The 25646-nt window shown below is 35.8% G+C and overlaps 3 protein-coding genes across 5 annotated transcripts; 2 read left to right on the top strand and 1 right to left on the bottom strand.

Annotated features, from left to right (window-relative positions):
* Positions 1-899: 899 nt before the first annotated feature.
* LOC107466783 (protein GLUTELIN PRECURSOR ACCUMULATION 3) lies at positions 900-5568 on the bottom strand. 2 transcript variants are annotated; one of them, XM_016085783.3, is made up of 15 exons: positions 5277-5568; positions 5096-5193; positions 4849-4990; positions 4734-4762; positions 4513-4609; positions 4375-4430; positions 4146-4253; positions 3918-3974; positions 3432-3523; positions 3068-3152; positions 2632-2784; positions 2122-2222; positions 1584-1861; positions 1378-1459; positions 900-1128 (listed from the first exon to the last, which is right to left on the bottom strand). In XM_016085783.3, exons 1-15 carry the CDS (start codon positions 5336-5338, stop codon positions 1057-1059), a joined length of 1512 nt encoding a protein of 503 aa, XP_015941269.1. In that variant the 5' UTR covers positions 5339-5568; the 3' UTR covers positions 900-1056. The 2 variants fall into 2 exon arrangements, with proteins under 2 accessions (XP_015941269.1, XP_020986751.1); XM_021131092.2 differs by lacking the exon at positions 4734-4762 and having other exon boundaries at positions 5277-5327.
* A 7-nt stretch (positions 5569-5575) lies between these two features.
* On the top strand, positions 5576-10721 carry LOC107466782 (uncharacterized). 2 transcript variants are annotated; one of them, XM_016085781.3, is made up of 7 exons: positions 5576-5816; positions 5911-5978; positions 6109-6229; positions 6407-6837; positions 7413-7504; positions 7591-7724; positions 8711-10721. In XM_016085781.3, exons 2-7 carry the CDS (start codon positions 5938-5940, stop codon positions 10412-10414), a joined length of 2523 nt encoding a protein of 840 aa, XP_015941267.1. In that variant the 5' UTR covers positions 5576-5816; positions 5911-5937; the 3' UTR covers positions 10415-10721. The 2 variants fall into 2 exon arrangements, with proteins under 2 accessions (XP_015941267.1, XP_020986750.1); XM_021131091.2 differs by lacking the exon at positions 6109-6229 and having other exon boundaries at positions 5577-5816.
* A 13884-nt stretch (positions 10722-24605) lies between these two features.
* On the top strand, positions 24606-25336 carry LOC107466778 (uncharacterized). Its single transcript, XM_016085775.3, has one exon. It carries the CDS (start codon positions 24701-24703, stop codon positions 25151-25153), a length of 453 nt encoding a protein of 150 aa, XP_015941261.1. The 5' UTR covers positions 24606-24700; the 3' UTR covers positions 25154-25336.
* The last annotated feature ends 310 nt before the right edge of the window (positions 25337-25646 follow it).

Here is a 25646-nt window from a genome sequence, read left to right as displayed (position 1 = left end):
TCGCAGAAGCTAAGTTGTGGAAGTACCTTGTGTTCTTATCAATGTCCTTCGCATGTCTAGAGTGCGACATCTGCTTCCAATATAGTTCCTTCCTTACATACCATTTCTTACTGCAAACCACAAGCGTCATTCTTCTTGCCTCCACTGTTCCATCATATACACCATCAACCACCATGTCATTAATCTTCTTAATCTCTTCCTCAAACTTCATGGTGGGAGAAGGAGTTAGAGAGAAGATCTCCCCTGCAACTGAATTCGTTCTGAAGGACCAACTGCCGGCCACCAATTCAGAGACATCGAAGGTCCAACCTCCGTGCCTCCCGCCAACCTTCTTGTCTTCTCCTCCTCTTTACCCTCTCGAGGTCCACCGCGAGGAAGAGCTTCGTGACCTCCATCCTGGACGAAATTAGCGCCATTCCCTGCATCACCACAACTGTCACCTATCGTCGGCTGCTTCCCCTTGCGGTTCGTCATGCCACTAGATCTGAATAATGTCTCCACCAAAGTCTTCTTCTCAAGGAGCTGAAAATTGTTGCTGTTGTAGACGAAGAATGCAAAGATGTTGCTAACTTGGTTATGGTAATGTTGGTGAAGGAGGTGGTGAAATCTATGAAAAGAATACATGGAGGGGTGCTAAACTGCTCATGTTTAGGGAGTAGAGTTGGGAAGAGGGTAATTCAGAATTTGAGGTGATTTTGTAGTGTTTGGATAATTTTACTTCTTTTTTTGTTACAACTTTAATTTCTTTTTTTTTTATATGGGTAAATTTTGTCAAGCCATTAATTTTTTGTGGGTAGAAATGGTAGTTTATTCTTTTATTAGAATCATATTTCACAAATGGCGCCTATGAATATATGCTAAATAACCAAAATTTGCAAAATATATGAAAAAGTATATAGTAATTCAGGAATATCTTGCAAGAGTTCTGCATTTCTTATAAATTAGAACATATTCATCACAGTGCTCTGTTGATCCTTGTTTTCAAGGAGACAGTTACAAAATCATCAAGCATATGTTGATATACATAATGGGATACCATTAATTGAGTGGGACTATCTATTTGTCAATGCTCATCACAGGTAGCAGTTTGTACTCTGCCAATAGTTTTGGAACATCATCCATGTGCAACTGCAATAGGATCAAAGGGGGGAATCAATGAGAGGGAAAAAGGGGTATAGATAAATTGTGATATTACTAAGGGTAACTTGCACTTAGTATTATCGGTGCACACTAGACAAATGAGAAAGAAAATATAATGAAGTGTCTTAGGTGCATAATTCTTGTTGGTTCAAAATGAGAAGCCATAATATCCAATAAGAAAGAAAAGAACATTTGAGTTGATATACATAACATGAAACCTCAAAAAGCAGACCTCACCTGAGAAACATTTCTGACATGGTAAAATTGATGCATCACTTTTTCACCAATTCCCGGTTCTGCATCAGATGCACTTCTTTCTCTGAAGTTACAAACACAACAAAAACAAATATTCATCAGTCAAGTTCAAAAGGCAGAACAAGCCTTGTAAAAAGTAAAGGGCAAGATAGTTAAAAGAAAGAATTTTTGAAAGATATAGTTCTTACAGATAGAGCCGGTAAATTAGACGTTGGTAGTCGCGAAGAAGTGGTCCAAGCTCCTTGAGTTTAACTAAATTCGGATCAGACTTCTTCCAGTGCTCACGAAGTGCTTCGATTGCCTTGTCACTTGTAGAAATTCTTCCTCCAATTAATCTTGATGCTACTTCAAGAAGCTCTTTATCTTCCAATTCACTTACAATTGGAAGCCTAGAATTGGACACTGGAACTGATATTTGCAATCTTCTTTGCAGTTCTGCGAAAGGAAATTTTTCCACCTGGCTTTCCTGGCATATCAGCAGTCAATTAATCTATAGACATAACGATGAATCCATAAAGATGACGGGAAAAAAACATACAGTGTAAGTGTTCAAAATTTACAACAGAACTAAAAGGTGAAATTCAAGATTTTAAAGATTAACATCAAAGTCATAATAATCATGGGCTACATAGAAAAAGAAATATTGAAGGTGTAAACACTTTTTCCAAAATCTAGAACAGAGAAATGGAGGGTGCTTTCACAACTCGCAACAAATTTAGCCAATACCTTGAACTGATTTTGAAAATCATCATTCAGTGATGCAGCATCCCTACTTTCAGGAATATTTCTAGGTGGAGATGCAGTTAATCTCTTCGCAATTGGGTCATCTGAAGAAGATGAAATAGAAGCAAAAGGAAATTAGGATATGGTTTGACTTTAGAGCCTCTATGACTGTTTTACTGTTCAGTTCTTTTAAAACTTGTATAATCTTGAAATATTTCTGCATCTAAGAAAATATTCCGTATCAAAAAAGAGCATTTACTAAAAGATCACTTTCAATTGGGTGTTTTAAAGCACAAAACAAACAAGAAAAAAAATCCAATATTAGAGTATTTCTGTCTCAGAGAGAGAGAGAGAGAGAGAGAGAGAGATGAAATCTTGCATCAGTTGAAATCAGTGCCAAATAAAAAACAGTTAATCAGTTAACTTCATTTGCATACTTTATCAGTCAAAATATATGGATTCAAAAATGAGAAATCAACAATTAAACCAAATAATAAATTAGCTATTGAAAACCTTGAGGGACCAACCACCATGGATCACCGTATGTTGATTTTCCATCAAAGCCACCTATTAGAAGATACCGCGAACCAATTACTGTCATAGAGTGGTATGCTCGTGCAGGAGGGGGTTCGTTGCCAATGGGTAGCCGCTTCCATTGTGCCGAAACTATAAGCAACAGCATAGCAAAAAAAAAATTAACCTAACCCAACAACTAAGTCAATCTATAATAAAAAATAGAAAACAAATTTCTTCAACCAGAACATAAATGTTAATCATGCAGCATCAGTAGTAATGTATACAAGTCTGCAACAGGCAACAGATCAACATGGAGATTCAGAAAGCTAACATCAAAAGGAAGGATGATGCCAGTGATTATTAACCAGTTGGATCTAAATAGAAGTATAGAACACACTACTAGAGGCACATATATAGATAGAAAACTTCTCACCTCTGTCTAAAATAATGCAATCATTATAATAGATGTCGTAGCGACTCAACCATCCACCAGTCCCATGCCCTCCAAACATCAATAACTGCAAAATAATTCCAACAAAATAAATAAATAAATGAGGTGAAACTATCACTCATATGGAACAAATAAAGAGTTAAGTCCCCAATGGGAGAATGGGGGAATTGGAACCGCATCAGAAACAATATGATGATATAGCAACAATGCAACATAATACTATCATTATTTAATCTTTGTAATTGCAGACGATGAATTTAAACTCTTTCTAATCAGAAAAGCTTCATTGGAAGTTAACAAGTATTGTGCTGTAATAGAACAAGAAGGATTGTGCTGATATGATTACATAGTGTCCTCCAGAGACAACAGTATGGCCACAACGAGGAGAAGGAGCTTGACCCGGAAGCTTTAATTGAGTCCACCCAGGAGCTTCATTTTCTTCCCTCCACAACATATACAAACTATAAGTAAATAACCGAACTGAATAAGCAGATACCTAGAACTAAATATTTCTTTTAGAATGAGAAACTGTATCATGATTAGAGAAGGAAGGTGCGACTTGAGGAACCATAGGATTTGCTTCAAAGTTCAAACAAAGTACCCCATCTGTTTCATAACTATGGCTCGACCAATTTGGTACATACATAAATCAAGGTATCTTGGTCAAGCAATAGTTGTTATGAATCAAAGGGAGTACAATCTATGGAAGAACCGATGAGAATTAAAATAAATTACAACACCATTTAATCACTATACATTTGAATAGAAACAGATAATCAGATATGATGACTTGCAGAGAACGACACGAGATAAAGATGGTGAAAATACACACCTTCTTCAATAAGGCCCTTTAAGGCCCATAAATCACCCATGATCGGTCCACCTCCTCCTGTTAAAGTAAGGGTTGGGAACGTATTTCAGCTAATAACTTGATACACAAAACACTTACACAGGCCCCTATATTTATTTTCTTCTTTAATTTGAATAACAAGGCTAAATTCCTTAAAATTCAACATCAAAGAAAATCAATATTTAATAGAGGAGAACTATGCCACTTAACCTCTGCCGCCATAAACAAGCAGCCTTTTTTCAACCATGGTAGCACTGTGGCCACATCTAGGGTGTGGCAATGTTCCAGAAACTGAGAGCTCCATCCACTCAAGCGATACTACAACAGGAAAAGAGAATAAGAGAATGTTATTATGTTGCCACTTTCTTCCACAGTATAACAACATTTTCTTTTGGTGCATAAAATTTATATTTGGAAAGCCTGGGAAAAAGGAATATACTTGTATCCAAGACATAAACATCAGACAACCACTTTTTTCCATCCCATCCACCAAACCTGCATCACATTAAATCCATCTAATTACATGGCTTTTAAGGAGAAAAAAGAATGCGAGAAAATCAAATGCCATAGGCCTTACATAACAATTTTCCGGTTTCCAACAGCAGCAGCTGCAGCAAAATCTCGTGGTGAAGGCAAGTCACCGAAACTGGTTAGTTCAGACCATTGCCATATATCTGTAACAACGATCAGATCATTTGTTCCACAAGTGTCATTATGCCATGAAATGAAAGCATTAACCCAAAACACATCAACTTTCACAATAGAAACACAACTCAAAGACTATACAAGATGTCATACCAGTATCCAATACCCAAAAGTCCCCTAACCTGATGAATTCAGAGCTTATTAGAAACATTATACACACGCATTTAGAGCAGCTAAACAAAGTGAGTGTGTCATTGAAATCACAAACCTTCTACCACCAGAACGGCCACCAAAGATGAACATGTGACAATCAATGGCAACAGCAACATGGAAAGCCCGCGGGCTTGGACCCACAAGCCCATCATCTGACCCACTTCCTGTGCACTCTGGCGTAAACCATAGCTTGGCCTCTGAATAAAGCAAAAACAAGCTTTAATTTTGTTGAAAGTAACAAAAATACCATCTTTTTTTAAAAATAAAAAAAAAATCAAAACAAAGAGAAAAAGGATGGGAACCAGTGTCATAGACAGCAATGTCGGAGAGGAACTTCTTATCGACAAGACCACCGAAGACTACAACCTTGGATTTGCCGATGTTAACAGCAGAGTGTCCACTAAAAGAAAAAAGAAAAAGAAAATTCCTTGAACCTAATCCATCGAAAAATTAATAGAGAGAGATGTGTGTTGTGTTTGTTACCTGCGAGGTTGGGGAGGAGTTCCAGCGAAATCAGAAGAGGTGGCTCGAACCCAGTAATGCATGGTTCATTCAATCAAGAAAGGGTTTTAAGAATTGAAGTTGTTGAAGATGCAATCCAATTAGAACTTAGTAGTAAAGTGTATGAATGAATCTCTTGTACAATCTGAATCTAGAAGTAGTTGCGAGGGACACGTGGCACTGTTACAGCTGTGCCAAGTCAGATCCTCATGTGTTGACAAATTTTACTATCTCACCATAGAGTTTCCCGCAAGAAAATAGATGACGATCGGGGCAAGAGCAAGATCCGGTAGTGTACCTCTCTCCCTTCCCTCCGTCGTGAGAGGTCGAAGGTGGAGTTGGTTAGAATGAGATTACCACTTCAAAATCAAATGCTGCCCCAAACAACCAACTCTTATTCATTATTAACCTAGGTTAGAATGGCATAACCTAGGGTTCTTCATCCACTTTTCTTTTCTTTCTTTTTTTTTTTCCCCTTCTCCTTCTTATATTCGCCTACACCATCTTTTCCTCCTTTCAAAGGTACATTCCTTTTCTCTTTTGCACAATTGGCTTCTCTTTCATTGGTACTGTTGAATTCTTATTCATTATTCCTTTATTATTTTTTTATGAGCAGCTGAATTTCAAACTTGGAAGCTTGTTCATGGTTGTGCAAATCTCTTTGATGGATCCACTTAATCGGAGGTAATTCGATTTTCACCATTTTAAGGTGCTTCCAATGTTTTACTATGCTGTTTTCAATGTTGCTGGTTTTGTTCTTCTGTATTGGATCTTCTTTTGAGCCATATTAATTAGAAATGTATTCATAACTTAGGAGAACTTCCCTCATGGAGGATTCCACTATATTAACTATTGAATTCCTTCGGGGAAGGTTGCTTTTCGAACGGTCCATCTCAAGAAGAGCTAGACAGAGAGCTGAGGATCTGGAAAAAAAGGCATATTTCTGGTTCCTCAACCTTCTCTTTACAAATCTTTAAGAGCTGTTCCATGGTTCATCCTCTTAGGTTTTAGCTTTGTGATTTTTCATTTTTTCGACGTCAGCATCCTCGATTCTAATGTAGCCTTCTCTTGCAATTGCATTTTCTTTTTCTATCCAAAATAAAACCAATCAGGTCATTGAATTAGAGGAACAAGTTAAGATGGTGACTCTGCAAAGGAAGATAGCTGAGAAAGCAACGGCAGATGTTCTTGCCATTTTGGAGAATCATGGACTAAGTGATTTATCTAATGAATTTGAATCTGAATCAGGCCGTGATACACCATGTGAATATGGTGTGAATAATGATTCTGGAAACAATGGTGAGAGGTTTTTGAGCTCAAAAGGGAGACAGAATGGACCAGAAGCGCTGTCTAGTTCTGATACGGATTCTTCACCACTATATGGTAGTTTCCCTTGGAAAGGACATCATGATTCTTCTCATTCTCGAAAAAAGTACAACAATCCCAAACATAGAAGGGAAACCAGTTGGTCATCTATCAGTTCTTCTTCAAAGAATCATCACCATGGAATGTCTTTTCACAAGATAAGACATAAAAAAACGAGGTAACTCTTGGTGTTTTACTCTCGTTAAATTTGTACTCTTGCCATTTAATTTATCAGGTCTACTAATAAGTATAACATTGTTCCTTTTTTTTGTTTTTCCCTTTGTGCAAGATAACTAATGCTAAATTCACATTTCTATGTTGTTGAATTTGGTTTGATCTCTTTTGTCTAATCCAGGAGGTTGTGTTGTGTGTAATTGAAATTCAGCACATAGGGTGTATATTAACTTACAGTGTGAGAATAATAAACTAAACAATGGTGATAGTAAAGTGGAATGGGGACCGATAATATGAGTATGCACATGATATTGATATTAATATTATTGATCAGAGCAAATTGTGAGGAAAATATTTTTTTACTTTCATAACTTATTCTTTTTCTGCTGAATTGGAAGAAAGAAAAGGATAATTATAATAGAAAAGACAATCATCAAAGGCTGAAAGCTCTTAATTGCAATTCTATTTTAAACTTTGACTAAGCTGGCTATGATGTTGGGTAATTACTTTTATATTTCTCTTGGGACATTTATCTTTTCCGTTGCCTGTTAAGTTAATAATTAGTTTTATCTTTCTCAGATCAGCATCAATCCCTGGATACATTTCTGGTGAGGTTGACTGCCAAGAAAATGAAGTTGTGCCCTATTTTGAAGGATTTCAAAATTGCTCAGGTGAGCCTGATGTGCCAATAATATGTCATAATATTAAGAGGATGATGATTCAGAGACGTGCTTAACTAACAAAATTCATGGAACAGATGGATATGAAAGAGATAAGGACATGGAGAAGGCACTTGAACACCGGAGCCTACCTATTGACGAGTATGAAGCAATGGCTAAAGCTCAAATTGATCTGGAAGAGAAATTTAGAGAGAATAACTATGCCATATCAGTATGCTTCACCTTAACTTATCATAGTATTAATTTCTTTTCAAAATGTTTTTGTTTGGTTGTTGCCTATATGATACTGGTAGGGAAGTTGAGATATTATTTGAGGATACATTGATCCAATTTTAATGTTAAAGAAATTGCTGAAACTGAGCATGCCAGACTTCTCATAGGATCTTATCTTTTTTTAGTAACCATTGACAATACTAGGTTTTGCATCTTCTTCTTTTTGGCATGACCATGGTATTGGAGGCAGAGATTCCTTAAAATATGGAGTTAGTAGGGTGCAGAAGAAAGCAATCTGTCCCTATTCTATAATTGTGAAGCTCTAATTTGTTTAAATAAAAAAAATCATTTGTATTTTATACTGCTTTAAAGTTTAAGGGTACTATTATAAATGGAGTTGGCAGGTGACACGTGGCAATAGGTAAAGATTTGATAAACTTTAACATATAGCATAACTTTGTTCCTTGCTTACTCAAATTTTTCTATCATGGAAGTGGGCAATCATGCATGGAGATTTGGAAGATGGGTGTGATATAATTCGTGAGACCTATCATTTGTTGCTTAGGGGGAATGTGAAAATATATTTATATGGTGCTAGGAAATTGTTAGTTTGTGTAATTGACTTTTAAGTTGTTCACTTGCCTAAATTTTTGAGAGCCTTTTCTTTTCTAAGGTTGTATTTCTATTAAGGTTTATGCACAGTGTTTGTTGGAGTTAATAAGTTAATAAAACCCTTAATTGAAGTTCATTTTATCAGATGAGTGTTTGTTGCTCGTTAAATATTGTAAAATGTACTTAATAATTTTGAGGTAATAATTACATTCTCCTGATGGCTCAAATTGTATGCTATATCTATAAATGATTTTTTTTTTAATTAGCTTTGTATATTAAATGATCTTTTGTATTCAAAGTAGGCTTCCCATTGCTCTTCTATTCTATTTATATTCATTCATCTAAAGTTTACATTTTGGGTCATAAATCCAGGGCTCATATAACTGGAGGAATCATTCTGATATGTATGAGAAAAAAGATGAAAGCAAGGCTCAGCTTAACTCAAATGCTCAAGAGGATGACACTGAAGCTATAGATATTTGCTTATTTGAACGATCCTTAAGAGTCCCAAAATCATTTGATGGGACAAGAGGTTACAACCACCAAAGGAGCGAAACTTTTAGTTCTGATGATTTCCTTGGTCGAGAAAATTTGCATTCCCAACTAAAGGAAAAACAAAGTGAGAGTCCAGAAAATTACCATTCTCATTCTTCAAATCAGCACAATCAAGAACCATATAGTCATTATTACCCTGATTTCAAGCTAATAGATAAAGCAGAATCCTCACGTGTTCTCTTCTTTGAAGAATTAATAGCTGCTGGTGTGAAGGATATTATGCCAAGATCATTTGATGGAAAAGGATCTTATGACAATCTAAAGAGCAAAACTTTTAGTTCTGAATTATTTGGTCAAGAAAATTCAACTTCTCAACTGAAGGGGAGCCAAAATGAGAGTTCGGTAAACTGCCACTATCAGTCTTCAAATCGGCACAGTCAAGAACCATATAGTCATTATTACCCTGATTCAAAGCTAATAGATAAAGCAGAATCCTCACGCGTTCTCTTCTTAGAAGAATTATTAGGTGCTGGTGTGAAGGATATTATGCCAAAATCATTTGATGGAAAAGGTTCTTATGACAATCGAAAGAGCAAACCTTTTAGTTCTGATTTATTTGGTCAAGAAAATTCAACTTCTCAACTAAAGAGGAGCCAAAATGAGACTTTGGTAAACTGCCACTATCAGTCTTCAGATTTGCACCTTCAAGAGCCATATGGTCTTCATTACCCTGATTCCAAGCAAATAGATAAAGCAGAACCCACAGACTTTTCCTTCTTTAAAGGAATATTAAGAGCCGAGGCCAAGGAAAAGATGCAAACGTCAGTTGATGGAACAAAAGGTTACAGCAACCAAAGGAGCCGAATTTTTAGTGTTTCTGATTTCTTTGCTCATGAAAATTCACATTCCCAACTGAAGGAGAACCAAAATGAGAGTACAGAAGACTATCATGATTCCTCAAATATGCACAATCAAGAACCATATGGTTATCATTACCCTGATTACAAGCAAATAGATCACTTCCCAACTGATGTTCATGGTGGTTTGCACCAAAATGAGACCTCAAGAAACAAAAAAGATGACCTCAATGCATTAGTCTGTCATGAACAACCTCATCAATTCAGTGGTGTACTTGAATCACTCAAACAAGCTAAGACATTCCTACAAGAGCTCAATAATAGTCTGCGACTAGTCGACACCGAATACTTCACCAAAGCATGTAAACCCTCGGCTTATGTTAGCAAAAGTGAGAAAAAATTAGACTTCCCGGCCAGAAGTTCCAGTCTCTCCCGGCAACCAACACATTTTCCTGATGAAGCACTGACGGGTTCTAATGTTCAAGATTCGACTTCCAGACTTCATTCAAACTTCTTCCTTGATAGAAGAATATCTAGAACTAATGGTTATTTTAGCAAAACTTGGAGCCTCACTGGAGTGGATCAATCTCTTGCCGACCCACAATTGTTAAATGGGTCAAGATTCAATTCTAGAAAGGACCCCTATGATGCTTTCTGTGATGGAGGCATACTATCTTCTACGAAACAAGTTTATCCTTGCTTTCCTATCTTTCCAATCTATTAAAGATGCAACAACACTGATGTCAATGCCATTTGGTGATGCTCTTTCAAGATCCGATACAAGAAGCAAATTGGGGTTGGGGTTGGGATTGGGATTGGGATTCCTGGAGCATATGATTTCTCATTTTAATTGATGTGAGTTTAAGAGCAAACATGTATATATAATTTCCATTATTAGTTTTCTAGCGGCTTCACCAATGGTGTTGAAGTGATTGTTTTATTCTCATGTTCCTTGGCAATGATTCTATGTATTGTATCCAGTTGCGTGGGAAGAGATTGATTTATGACGGAAAACAAACTTATAATCTTATGGCGGACTTAAATAAGGTTTTTTTGTTTGGGATGTTCTCATAAAGATGCAATTTAAAGATATTTTTAATAATTAAAATTTAACACATATAATCATTTAAATTATGTTATTTTTGTCAAAATTAAGTCAGACAAATTAATTTGACCGAAAAATAGTGAATTAAATTTTAAATTTGTCTAAATTAATATTATTTTTTATAAAAAATGATTACAATATTCCTATTATATAAAATGACTAAAATACTCATATTATATATATATAATAAGAATATTTTGTCATTTTCTATAATATTGTAGTTATTTTCTATAGATGTTTTTGACATTTTTATTTAAGTGACTCCCTTTTTGTTTTAGTTTAGTAAAATTTAAAAGTGTTTTTTTTTTGGTTAATTTGCTCTATTAAATACTGACGTTACAAGACTAAACACGAATTTAACATGTTTTGTTATATCAGCATTTCAATTTCATATCAATACTTAACGAAGCAAATTAATTACAATGACTACAATTTTAATTTCATATCAATACTTAACGAAGCAAATTAATTACAATGACTACAATTAAAATCTTTTAAATTTTATAGAAAAAAGAATAGTATATTCTATTCTATAAAAACTAAAATCATATTCAAATGCTTTTTTTAGTCAATTCATCCATGTTCTCATTATTATACGAGTTGAATTATTTTTCGGCCATCAAGGTGTCATCTCCATTTCCTGTACTTATTAAAATTGGATAATGATATTATATTTTGAAAATGATGATGTGAAATACACTTTGGTGTACCATTCCTTTGGCCTTAGGTCAAACTTTATTTATTATTAATAAGAATAAAAAATATTATTGTCTTATCCGTTGCTTAAAGGACATATAACATGGCTTATATGATTGGAAGATGTTCACTTATACTATTGTACGAAGTTGGAAATTTTTTGTTCCAATTGTTCAGACCATGCAGATTTAATTTAAACAATGTTAAGGGTTATGATTCAGTGAAATTGATCTATTATGGACCGCAGGTGATAGAGTTTAAGCATGGACATGCAACCGTGTTACCCGTTAGCGTGAAATTGAAGATGACCCTTGTGTCCTGCTCGGCTAGAATGTAGCTTCGTGGTGCACTATAGAATAGCCATGTTGGAAGCTTAGCAGAGCCAACATCATGTTGGGCTATTTAAACAAAATTTTCTCTGGTTACATTATGACAACTTTATCTCACATCATTCCTTTTTATAAAAGGACAAACTTACTTTATGTCACACCATATTTTACATGATTATAAAAGACAAAATACCATAATTACTTCTGGACATCATGATTGTTGCTGATTGTTGCTGGGTCCCATTCTTCACGAACTGTATTTCGTAATGGGCTCATGTTCATCAATGTCATCCACAAGGTCATGTGGTCCTTCTGTGTATTGATCCTCAGTATCACCATCTTCAATCCCAGCATCCACATATGTTGGACTTGGCAGTAGTGGATAAACCCTTGATCCTGGTTCTTCGTCTTCAATGCTTCCATAGCCATACGTGGCTTGATCTACAAGAGGAGAATTCCATGGGTGTTCATTCTGGTGAAGTGGCGGGGTAGGATAAGTCACAGATGAAGCAAGAAAGTTGGCTTGGAACTCGCTTAATTCTTCTTGTATAGTCCTGGAAGAGGAGGCTTCCTCTTCTGATGAGAGTGAGAGTCCTTCAATGGATCCTGTGAGTACATCAACATTAGGATTGTTGTGGAAGGTGAGATGTTTGGCCAGATTGTTGAGACAGTGTTTCTCATCTGTTGGCCATATCTTTGAATAACCAACAATGTTAAAGTTATTTCTGGTGTAAAGGATCTCATTACGATAAGCAAATAGCCTTCTTAAGACAAAGGCATAATAAAACCTGTGTCTTAGCTTATCAGGGAGGTTCCAAACGTCATGGTCTGTAGTGCACTGAAAAGTTTTCCTCTCCAAAAAGGAATCGGTGCAAACATCTTGAGAAGTTTCTCAAGATTTGTTCCTGAGAAGCTTTTGTCACAGAGGAACCTGTACATAGCAATTCCAGGAACTATGATGGCGCAATCATACTGAACAGTGAGCGCCCACATGAACCACAGCATTTCTTCAGGAATTTCACCTTTGATGATGGGTATGATATGATAAGGTGTTTTCGGGTGAAAATGTTGAGGTTTTGCTGTAATTTGGGTAACAAGGAGGAGCCTGTGTAACCAGTAAAACAGGCATTCTTCAGCTAGGGTCTTGACCTCAGCGGCAGTCCTAGGTCGAAGGGAAAAAGGAAACGGTCCAGGTTCTCTTCTATAGAACTTGTGGTCTTGAGGGCAGTCTGGAAGAGGGAAGGTTGGTGGTGAAGCTCTATTCATGGCTAAGATGTGTAGAACTTTGGGTGGAGGTTCTTTGGTTGGTCTGGAAAGGTAGTCAGCTATGGTGTTGTGGTTTCCCTTGATGTGTTTTACTGTGAATTTATAGCGTGAAAACCAATCTTTCCATCTTAGGAGTTGTGAGTTTGGTAGTATCTTCCCTTTGGTATCCAGCATGGACGGAAAAGACGTATTGTCCATTTCCACAATGAAGTGATATGCACTCAAGTGAAAGCTGAACTTCTCGATTCCTCTTTTGACTGCAAGAATCTCCTTGTATGTAGCATGGTAGTGTTTCTCTGACTCCTTGAACTGTCCGCTAGCATGCGCACAGTAGTATCTTATTCCATCAATCTCTTCAAGGAGAACAGCTCCCCAATAATTATCACTAGCATCAGTTTGCAGGATGCGTTGTCCATTGCTAGGAATCTTCAATGGTGGGGGTTTCTGTGCTACTTCTTTCAAGTACTTGACAGCTGTCGTCTGTTCAGGGCCCCATGGTGGGGGTTGCTTTTTTAGTAGCTTTGACAACTGGCTTGTGTGTCTCGTCACATCTGGAATAAAGTCTCGGATGTAATTGATGATGCCTAAGAACTGTTGGACCTGTTTTGTTGTCAGGTGATTATCAGGGAAGTTTAACAGTTCCTTTGAGATGTGCTCTCCAGGCTGGAAGAAACCATTATTGAAAGTCATTCCCAAAAAATCAACTTGGGCCTGACCAATAAGGCTTTTCTTTTGAGATAACATTATTCCATATTTTTCTACAATTGTAGTAAACTGAATCAGAAGGGCCTGATGAGTTGGGCCGTCTTTTGAGAACAGCAGAATGTCATCTATGTAGATGAGAGCTGAGTGGAGTATGGGCTCAAAAATTCTGATCATAGTTTTTTGGAATAAGGATGGGGCTACCTTTAGTCCAAATGGCATGACAGTCCATTGGTATTGTGCATCAGGTATGCAAAAGCCCGTTTTGTATCTGTCTTTGGGGTGGATACCCAATTGCCAAAATCCTGCTTTGAGGTCAAACTTACTGAAAAGCTTAGCTTCACTAAGACGAGGAGTTATGGCGTCAATTCTTGGTAGTGGAAACTTGTCGTCTTGCAAGAAGAGGTTTAAGGGTTTGTAATCAATCACCAATCTCTTCTTTCCTCTGATCTGTTCAGACCTCTTTTCCACATAGAATGCTTGGCATGCCCAGTTGGAAGTTGTTGGTTCAATTAAACCTTGCTTCAGTAACGAAGCGCATTCTTCCTTTGCCAATATCAGATCTTCAGGATTCATTCCTGAATGGGTTGCCTTGGTAGGGTTGATGTCTTCATTCTTCTTGAAGGGCAATTGAATGAAGAATTCTTGATTCTTCCATAAAGGAAGAGGGTGATCAAACTTGTCATGGTTGTCACAACAAGTTTTTAGTAACCTGTTCTGAATGGCTTCATAGTCTGAAGGAGCCTTGCTAATTTCATAAATGCCTCTGTTTTCGAGAAATGGCAAGAATTTCCTTTTGAATTTCAGACCTTCAGGCCATATTGACATTCCCTGCGTTTGGTAATATGCATCAAAACCAAACAGTACATCTTTCTCAGGGAGGTAGCTTCCCAGAACCTTCAGCCAAATCACCATTTCAGGAAATATTTGTAGCCCAACATTTCCTCTAGAAATATGGTCAATAGTAAGTCTTCCTTGGCTGGCTGTTATGTAGGTTTTGTCATGAGGAGCCCAAATTTCATCAGGTAACAGGTTGGGCCTGACAACAGTTGCAGAAGATCCTGTATCAAGCAGTGCTACGACCTTTTTTGGCACATCATACTTGGACGCCAAAAGTTTGAGTTTGAAGTGGGGTCGTTGGATTCCATCAATCCTTTTGGAACCTAAGCTTCCTAGACATCCTCCTTCTGACATCCACTGTTGAGGCGGAGCAGGTGTCATACAGTGGATTGGTCTATAGTCATCATCAGAAGAACTATCGTCAGGATCATGAAGCATGTACTTCGTGTACTCATCTGCTTCTGACTGTTCTTCAAGGATCGATTCAAGATCTTCATCATCTCGGGTTAAGACAGCATCTTGTAGAGATTGAAGCATCTTGATTTCCCTTTTGCTTGTCTGCTTCTTATTGGGACATTTTTTGGCAAAGTGCCCAGTTTGTCCACAAAGAAAGCATTTGTTAGTTCGCTTGTCCCTGAAAGTCTTTTTTCTGAAGAATCGTTTCTTTCCCTTGAGCTTCCTTCTTCTGCTGAAATGGCTTTGATCAAAATCTGATCGTCTGGTTCTTCTGAAGTGATGCCTCTTCTTTGTGTGACAATCACATGAGTCTTTATCCTTGCATTTGATCTGCAGATAAGACTTGTTGCATGCTCCCTTTAGCTTGAGGGAATTCTTGGCTAGCTGTTTGAACAGATCTTGCTGGTTGCAGAGCTTATCAAGAGCTGCTAGAGCTAATTGATAGATTTCCCCGAAGGTTATCGTTGGAATATCCTTCTGGTAGATGGCCATTGTTCTTCGTATCTCCGGTAGGAGCTCCTTTGGGAGTGAAGCAAGATACACTTCTTTAAGCGTTGAATTGCTCTGTCCTCCAAGAGGGTAGTATTTGGCCTGCATTCTTTTGAAATGTTTTTCCAGATCTTTCTTACTAAGTGAACAACATTTCATCTCATAGTATTCTTGGGAATTTCTCTGCTGGATAATCCCAATGTCTCCAAGGAATTCTCTATGAAGTCTTCCTAGAAACTGAGCAGCACTTCCACCAGTGAGCTGCATTCTCTCATACTCACTTAGTGTGTTTATCCATTCTCTAAGATTGCCGGTCATCCTGGTGACAAACTCAGAGAGTACTTGCTGGATATCTGCATTAGGGATGGACATCTTGGTATCAATCCAGGCTCCAAAATCATTCAACCTTTCTCTGTATTTGTGAGGAGGAAGGTTATCAAAGGTGAAATAATGGTTGTCTGCTTTCACCCGAGTGGACTTAGTTTGTGGGAGATCATCATCTTCTTCTTCTATGACTATTCCTTCTCCTTCTTCTTCTGAGGTTGGGTTAGCCTGATCAACCATTGCTATTGCAGAAAGATCTGCAATTTGGTCTTCCTCAGATGATTCTTCAACCGAAAAGTCTGATGAGTCAGACGTTACTTCTTCAAACGAATCACTTGAAGTGATGTCTGCACTGATCATTCCGATTGTCCTCTTTTCTGGTACCTCTTCTTCTTTTCCTTTGGAAATTGTATCAGTTTTTTCTCCAGAGATTTCTCCTCTGAGAAATTCTCTTTCTGACCATGGTGGATTATGCATCCTTTTTTGTGAAGGTCCTGTAGGTTGAACCGGGTGTGGCTTAGGCTTTGTGTGAAGTCGTCGGGCAAGATGGTAATGGGTTTTAAAGATGTTGTCATAGTCAGGTTCATTTATGGTTGGCTGCTGTGGAGGAATGTAAGTGGGTGTGTACATGGGATACTGTGGTGGATATAAGGCTAATGGATCTGTGGCCAAAGCTTGTGGCTTGGGTTGTCTGGCTTGGTCTTGTTCGATTTGTCTAATTTGGGCTTTAATACGGGTGAGCTCTTGGTCTTTCTTTTGGAAATCTGGGCCAAAGTAATGGGTTTGGATGTAGGTCTTTAAGTCTTGGTCAAGTTTTTGGGCTTGTATGGTCAGTCTATTTTTTAGCTCATCAACTTGTGTTTGGACTGAGTACACTTGTGAGGACAGGTTATCTGTCTTCTCAACGAGTGTTTCCAAGGTGTGATCGATTCTCAACAGGACTTTGTTTTGGCTAACAGCATTTTCCGTTTGCCAATTCAGGACCTCATCTTGAGGTGAAGTTGACTGGACTCCTTGTGGAGTTACTCCTTTTGGGGCTATGTATGGCCGTCGAGTAATCCTTTGGCTGTCAGTGGAAACCTGTAGAGGAGGAAACTCTTGTTCATAAGGCTTGAGAGTTGCTATGCATGGTACAGCAATAGGATCTGAGAACTGGGGCCTAAGGATCTTCTTTTTCTTCTTCCTTAGATAAAACCTTGGTGGTTCCTCAGGTTCATCTGGTGGGTAGAACTTTGGAGGAGCAGTACAGCTCTGCTTCCTGTTCTTCTTGGACTTCTTCTTTTTGTAGTAGTCCTCATCTTCTGATTCTCCCCAAGCATCGCAGTCGCAATCTGAGTCACACATATTGTGATCAACATCCCATATGAAATGGCCATTGACGTGTGAGACATAGACTGGCTTTCCTTCCTCAGACATCACTTCGAGTGATTCGTTTGAAGAAGTAACGTCTGACTCATCAGATTTTTCGGTTGAAGAGTCATCTGAGGAAGATCAAATTGCAGATCTTTCTGCAATTGCGATGGTTGATCAGGCCAACCCAACCTCAGAAGAAGAAGGAGAAGGGATAGTCGTAGAAGAAGAGGATGATGTTGTTCCTCCACAGACTAAGTCCACTCAGACGAAAGCAGGCAACCATTATTTCACTTTCGATAACCTTCCTCCTCACAAGTACAGAGAAAGGTTGAATGATTTTGGAGCCTGGATTGATACCAAGATGTCCAGCCCTAATGCAGATATCCAGCAAGTACTTTCTGAGTTTGTCACCAGGATGACTGGCAATCTTAGAGAATGGATAAACACACTAAGTGAGTATGAGCGAATGCAGCTCACTGGTGGAAGTGCTGCTCAGTTTCTAGGAAGATTGCATAAAGAATTCCTAGGAGACATTGGGATTATCCAGCAGAGAAATTCCCAAGAATACTATGAGATGAAATGCTGTTCACTTAATAAGAAAGATCTGGAAAAACATTTCAAAAGAATGCAGGCCAAATACTACCCTCTTGGAGGACAGAGCAATTCAACGCTTAAAGAAGTATATCTTGCTTCACTCCCAAAGGAGCTCCTACCGGAGATACGAAGAACAATGGCCATTTACCAGAAGGATATTCCAACGATAACCTTCGGAGAAATCTATCAATTGGCTCTAGCAGCTCTTGACAAGCTCTGCAACCAGCAAGACTTGTTCAAACAGCTAGCCAAGAATTCCCTTAAACTAAAGGGAGCATGTAACAAGTCTTATCTGCAGATCAAATGCAAGGATAAAGACTCATGTGATTGCCACACAAAAAAGAAGCACCACTACAGAAGAACCAGACGATCAAATTTCGATCAAAGCCATTTTGAAAGAAGAAGAAAGTTCAAAGGAAAGAAACGGTTCTTCAGAAAAAAGACTTTCAAGGACAAGCGAACTAACAAATGCTTTCTTTGTGGACAAACTGACCACTTTGCCAAAAAATGTCCCAATAAGAAGCAGACAAGCAAAAGGGAAATCAAGATGCTTCAATCTCTACAAGATGCTGTCTTAACCCGAGATGATGAAGATCTTGAATCGATCCTTGAAGAACAGTCAGAAGCAGATGAATACACGAAGTACATGCTTCATGATCCTGAAGACAGTTCTTCTGATGATGACTACAGACCAATTCACTATATGGCACCTGCTCCGCCTCAACAGCGGATGACAGAAGGAGGATGTCTAGGAAGCTTAGGTTCCAAAAAAATTGATGGAATCCAACGACCCCACTTTAAACTCAAACTTTTGGCGTCCAGGTATGATGTGCCAAAAAAGGTCGTAGCACTGCTTGATACAGGATCTTCTGCAACTGTTGTCAGGCCCAACCTGTTACCTGATGAAATTTGGGCTCCTCATGACAAAACCTACATAACAGCCAGCCAAGGAAGATTTACTATTGACCATATTTCTAGAGGAAATGTTGGGCTACAAATATTTCCTGAAATGGTGATTTGGCTGAAGGTTCTAGGAAGCTACCTCCCTGAGAAAGATGTACTGTTTGGTTTTGATGCATATTACCAAACGAAGGGGGTGTCAATATGGCCTGAAGGTCTGAAATTCAAAAGGAAGTTCTTGCCATTTCTCGAAAACAGAGGCATTTATGAAATTAGCAAGGCTCCTCCAGACTATGAGGCTATCCAGAACAGGTTACTAAAAGCTTGTTGTGACAGTCATGACAAGTTTGATCACCCTCTTCCTTTATGGAAGAATCAAGAATTCTTCATTCAATTGCCCTTCAAGAAGAATGAAGACATCAACCCTACCAAGGCAACCCATTCAGGAATGAATCCTGAAGATCTGAAGTTAGCAAAAGAAGAATGCGCTTCGTTACTGAAGCAAGGTTTAATTGAACCAACAACTTCCAACTGGGCATGCCAAGCATTCTATGTGGAAAAGAGGTCTGAACAGATCAGAGGAAAGAAGAGATTGGTGATTGATTACAAACCCTTAAACCTCTTCTTACAAGACGATAAATTTCCACTACCAAGGATTGACGCCATAACCCCTCGGCTTAGTGAAGCTAAACTTTTCAGTAAGTTTGACCTCAAAGCAGGATTTTGGCAATTGGGTATCCACCCCAAAGACAGATACAAAACGGGCTTTTGCATACCTGATGCTCAGTACCAATGGACTGTCATGCCATTTGGACTAAAGGTAGCCCCATCTTTATTCCAAAAAACTATGATCAGAATTTTTGAGCCCATACTCCACTCAGCTCTCATCTACATAGATGACATTCTGCTGTTCTCAAAAGACGGCCCAACTCATCAGGCCCTTCTGACCCAGTTTACTGAAATTGTAGAAAAATATGGAATAATGTTATCTCAAAAGAAAAGCCTTATTGGTCAGGCCCAAGTTGATTTTTTGGGAATGACTTTCAATAATGGTTTTTTCCAGCCTGGAGAGCACATCTCAAAGGAACTGTTAAATTTCCCTGATAATTACCTGACAACAAAGCAGGTCCAACAGTTCTTAGGCATCATCAATTACATCCGAGACTTTATTCCAGATGTGACGAGACACACAAGCCAGTTGTCAAAGCTACTAAAAAAGCAACCCCCACCATGGGGCCCTGAACAGACGACAGCTGTCAAGTACCTGAAAGAAGTAGCACAGAAACCCCCACCATTTTTCATTGTAAAACTTGCGTGCTAATTTTTTATCTCCCTTTATAGTGGCAATTTTTTCTACAGTGAAAAACTTCAGGCATAGATGGGATGTAGAAACGACTATTATACAAGTCAGTTCAAGGTTGTCCGACCTATTAAACCATTGTATACCGAAGTAACGTCAATCATGATGTAATCAATGCTTAATATTTTTGACTTTGCATCCTTTCTTAAAGTAGTATATAAGGAGATAAATTCAAGAGATCGAATTGGCGTATTCCCCAGCATAAAGATGTTATCTGGGTATGCCTTTGGATCTTTTTCTTTTAACCCGAACTTATCAAAAGTAGGTTTAAATAATATATATGCCAAGCTTCCTTGATCCATTAGTGTTCTATGGAAGTTTGCATTGACAAGGATCATTGTTATAACCACGGGGTCGTCATGGCCAGGCATTACCCCTTAATGATCTTCTTTAGCGAACGAGATGGTTGGCAAGTCGGGAGATCTGCTATCTTTCCCGACTTGGTACACCTCTTTAAGATGCCTTTTTCGTGATGATTTTGATATCCCTCCTCCAATAAATCCTCCAGCCATTAATCATGTGTATGTGTTGTTCGGGAGTTTGAGGTAGACGTTCTTGTCGTCCTCCTTCTTCATCTTTTTTTTCTTTTTCTTTAATCGTCCAATCTATCTGTCAAGTATCTATTTAGTCGATATTCTCTAGCAAATTTTTCAATGACATTCTTTAAATAATAGCAATCATTGGTAGAATATCTATAGAGTTTGTGATATTCACAATCTTTTGTCTAACTTCTTGCTTTTTTGTGTTTAATCGGATGAGAAGGTGAAAATTTTTCGGTATAACATATCTCTTTACCTTTTTGTCCAGGTTGTTTGTTGCCTTTAAATATGATTAAAATAAAGTTAATCCTTCACCACAAAAAAGTGAAATGAAATTAATCTAGTTGAGTTTGCATAGTAAGTAGTAGCATTAGCATTTTCAATAATCATGTAAGTAATAGCATTAAACTTTAAAAAATTCTAATGACCCAATATCTTCCAGGTTGTCATTTGCTTTACATCAATAAGCTACAAGCTGATTACCTGTTTTTAAAGCTATCATTTTTTGACATCTTTCCTCTTTAAATAAAGTTAATTTAGTCATTTCTCATTCAATAAAAAATAATTTTTTACTGAATAATTTTTCGTACACATGAACTTCATGTTCTATTTTCTGTCAGAGTACATGTGATAATTTTCCGTATATATTATAGGAAGCTTATCACCTATTCTATAGTACGAATTTGGAACTTTTTCGTTCCAACTTATTTAATCATTCAAATTTAATATAAAACATATTAACGGTCAAAATTGAGGTGGAAAACATGTTGTGGGTGTGCAATGTGAGTGGTTTATAGGTGGTTTTCAACTAGTAGTTTTCTTATCCTTTCCTCTGATAAAATTGACACTGGTAAAAAGATTTTTAAGACTTCATTATGAGTCCAGTCATAATTAAATAAATTATCCGAGCCAAGTTGCGTATCACGTAATCTTTTTTTAAACGGGTCTTGAAACTTTTACAATATTAATAATAACATATACTATTTGACTCAAATAAAATATTAATATAAAAATTATAAAATCAAATATTATTATAAAAAACTGTGAAATCGCCTGAAATTAAAATATACTAATTTAAATATATATATTTTGCTTCATTTAGTTTTTGAATAATCTCTAAAAATAACTTAACATATAACAATTAAAACAAGACTCTGACAATATTTGAACTTAAGATTTCATATGTTTTATCTAAATTTTACATTATAAAAGTATTATTAGTATTTTATTTAAATTCAAATAAAAAATATTTACATATTTGCTTATGTTAATTTGTGTATAATATAAGTGTTACGTTGGGTAATCGGAGGTTAACGGGATGGACTTGTTGGGTTGGCCCAATCGTATGAGAGAAGAAGCCTTTGAGCGGATTTGCGTCTTTAGAGACTCCTTCCGATTTGTGAGTGTGAGAGAATGGGGGTGGTACCTGCAAAGACACTCTGATGCCTAAGTTAGCAAGGGTGTGAGTAGGTTTAGAGAGTATTGGGACTTAGAGATACCTGAGGGGTGTCAGTGTATTTATAGTGGTGAACCAATAACCACCGTTGGAGTAGTTTCACCTATTAGGGTGGATAACCGTCCCTTTATCTTAGGGAGGTTACGATATGACTCCTAGAAGTGGGTTGAGAGATTTTAGGAGCGGTTATTATCTACCAGCTAATATTTGCTCCCGACTTCTTTAGAGCAAGTCGTGGGTAGAACCGACTTCTTGAGAGAAGGTCGGTGTATTGAAGAGCCCAACCTTGTGGTTGGATCTATAGTTTAGACCTGGGTCTTAGCGTTGGGTCAGGGTATGAACAATAAGTATATAACAAATATTTTTTATATTTAAATATAAAAAGATAAATTTAAATCATGGATATATTTTAAAATTTAACTGATATGTAAAAAATTTTACATGTACATTTAATCACAAATACTACATCATAAAAAATAATTACTATTTTCATTGATCGCGTGAATGATTATCCAAAAAAATGAATATGGTTACACGAATGTGTAAAACATTTTACATTGTCCAAGCATAAAAAATTAAACTCTATATTTTTTTGGTTTAATTATTTGTTGATCCTTATAGTTTGAATTTTCAATTAAGTCCATATACTGTTTTTTTTTTTATTGAGTCATTATACTATATCAGATTTTATAATTAAGTCCATGCCGTGACAAAAATACTAAAATTAACATAATATTCCGTTAAACATAACGAATATGCCTAATATTTGACTTAAAATTTTGTATAATTTAACAAAATATTCTATTAATTTTAACGTTTTTGTCACGGCAGAAATTTAGTTACAAAATTAGTATTTTTGTCCATAATGTTATTTTTGCCCATATTGATTTATGTGTATTTTCTAGTATTTTTGTGTAATAGATAATATAATTATCTAGTATATTCAATTATAAGCAGATAAATTTATTTTTATTTGTTGGTGTGAATGTTTTTTTAAGATGATATTCTATGGTGTAATTTTGAATTTTAATTATAATTATTTTAGTTTATGTTTAGAAATAATTAAAGAAAAATGTTAAGAAAAAATGATTGAAAATAAAAATAAAAAATATAATATAGAAGTATAAATAAACTTTATTAATTATAATATATTAGAATGTATACCAAATAAGTATTTGTTGTTGTGTTAAAGCTAAACATACTTAGAGATATTTTAAATAATTTATTTGATCCAGAAGATATAAAATAGAGTAATATTAATAAAAGTGTTATTGAATATGTTTAAGTAAATCTAAGGTTATATATTCTAAATATTTATAATTAAAAGTTGTTATTATAGCTATTTTAATTAAATATTAATTATATTTAATTATCATGTTTTAATTTAATTGAGATGATAAGTATAAAATTTAATTGATTAGTGGTATATTATAACGGATTTAAATTTTAAAACTATTAATGATAAATGATACTCATAAATAGATCAAATGTTTAAATATTAGAATTTATATTTTTTAAATCATTACTAGGTTGAAATTTATTTATTTATTGTCTTAAAAAATTATAAAGTTATTATTTATAAAAAAATTATTGATAACTTTCACAAGCAATTAAGCGGGTTATTGAAAACCAGCAATCCAAGGGACAATGAACCTCTTATAGCTACCCATTTATGTCATTTCATGTCTAATTTAGAGGATTTTAGAGTCTTTTAAAAAGTTGCTAAACGACAAAATTAATATAGGAACCTTTTGCTTATTGGAACAGTCATGTTCCATAAAAGTACTTGGAACACCTGATAATTTTCCTATATGATTATGTGAACTTATATCAATGATTTACATGTGGTCATCGATCACTTTGACAAAGACCGGGTTGAGGTGAATGGTGATTATAGCATATGTCTCCGGTTAAAAAATGATATTTCTATGCTAAAATAAGTCACAACAATTAGTCATAAAAAATATATATATTATTTAATTTATTTTTAATATATATATTATATTTTAATATATATTTTATATTAGTGATTAATTTTAATATACATATAATATAATTATTTTAATAGTTGTAAAACATAACGATGCTTAACTACTTAAAATTTTAAAATGAGAGATGTTTAACTATTTATGTTTAAAATTCCATGAACAAATTTCTAAAATTAGGGTATATTTTGTTTTACAGGACACAATATATGATTAAATATTTAAGTAAATGTGGGTTTCACGATAACGTATCATTCAAGTTAAATCGTCGAAAATATGCTAGTAATTAACTTCTAGAAGCAATTGGCTTGTCTCCTCAGGACAAGTAGTCAAGTTTTGATTATTAAAACTCTTTGGACTATTAAGATCTTAAAATTTCTTGGAAGACACAACTCAGCAACGTGTTTTTTGAATGCTTAATGTAATTTGATTCTTCAACAAGTTCCTAACTTACACACCACGTTAAGAAAAAAAAAATCATATATTTATAGCTTATACTATGAACCAAAAGGACCATCATATCATTGTACATAACATTTTCTCTATCAATACATACACCCTTATTCTCCTATCATCAAATCCAAGAAGCTAGTTATTTGAGGGAAGAAACAGCATCATGAGAATGAACATAAACTTTGGAAGTGACCATGATCAGCACCTATTGGAAAGTGGTTTATTGAAGACTAATTATGGTGACATGTGTGACAATTATTTTGGATTCCGAACTGAGGCAGGAAAATCAGCAGACCCGAGAATCATGAGGCTGCTAGAGTTTATTAGAGAACTTTACATTAGGAGGAGAGAAACTTTCAAGAAAATGGTTCCTGAGAGGCTCCATGAGGATCTTGTGGGGTTGTTTGAGAGAATCAGCACTTTGTTAACCGGTGCTAATAAATCAATGCACGGGGCAAGAACATTGCAGAGAAGTTTGAGTGCCGGATCATCACAGTTGAAGCTTGATAGGTTTAGGGTGCGCTCTGTTGATGTAACCGGTGGTGGTGGTGCCGCCGGTGAGGTTCAATCTGGTCAAGGTGGCCAGGGAGACAATAAGCCTGCTGGCTCCAAATGAAGAATGGAGTGCCGAATAACTATATATAGTTTTTCTCTTATGCTGGAATGCGTATGATTTTATTCAAGGAAATTCATTGTGATTCTTTGATTAATTTTTTTATTATTTCTTATAGATTAAGATTTGTACCATTATTATGTACAATGATGAATATATATTATGGAGTGGTAAATTTTGATATTATATCATAAAATTATTTATTTTAAAAATTTAATTTTATAAAAAATATATAAATAATTATATATTTTATGTAAATTTTAAATTTGTATAAGTTTTTTTATATAAGTTTTGTATTTATTTTATATTATTTTTTTAAAAAATAAAAATTAAACTTCATATTTTTTGAATATAAAAATTTTAATATTACATCATAAAATTATTTTTTTAAATTTAAGTTTATAAAAAATACAAAAATAATTATATTTCCAACCGATATTATTAAACTTGAAAATTAGCAAGTGAATTTAAAGTAAGACAACAATGAAATTATCGA

This window comes from Arachis duranensis, chromosome 9 (assembly GCF_000817695.3).
Source record: "Arachis duranensis cultivar V14167 chromosome 9, aradu.V14167.gnm2.J7QH, whole genome shotgun sequence".
Classification (NCBI taxonomy): Eukaryota; Viridiplantae; Streptophyta; class Magnoliopsida; order Fabales; family Fabaceae; genus Arachis; species Arachis duranensis.
Note: the sequence above shows the minus strand (reverse complement) of the source record. Positions and strands in the feature narration are given on the sequence as shown.

Excerpts from the sequence above, each read along its gene's own strand:
- LOC107466783 (XM_016085783.3), bottom strand. The coding sequence starts at position 5,338 with ATGCATTACTGGGTTCGAGCCACCTCTTCTGATTTCGCTGGAACTCCT. Across the intron at positions 3,975-4,145 it reads GCTTGTTTATGGCGGCAGAG|GAGGAGGTGGACCGATCATG; the intron begins GTTAAGTGGCAT and ends TTACTTTAACAG. Across the intron at positions 1,862-2,121 it reads ATTTTCAAAATCAGTTCAAG|GAAAGCCAGGTGGAAAAATT; the intron begins GTATTGGCTAAA and ends CTGATATGCCAG.
- LOC107466782 (XM_016085781.3), top strand. The coding sequence starts at position 5,938 with ATGGTTGTGCAAATCTCTTTGATGGATCCACTTAATCGGAG. Across the intron at positions 6,838-7,412 it reads ATAAGACATAAAAAAACGAG|ATCAGCATCAATCCCTGGAT; the intron begins GTAACTCTTGGT and ends TATCTTTCTCAG. Across the intron at positions 7,505-7,590 it reads AGGATTTCAAAATTGCTCAG|ATGGATATGAAAGAGATAAG; the intron begins GTGAGCCTGATG and ends TTCATGGAACAG.
- LOC107466778 (XM_016085775.3), top strand. The coding sequence starts at position 24,701 with ATGAGAATGAACATAAACTTTGGAAGTGACCATGATCAGCACCTATTG.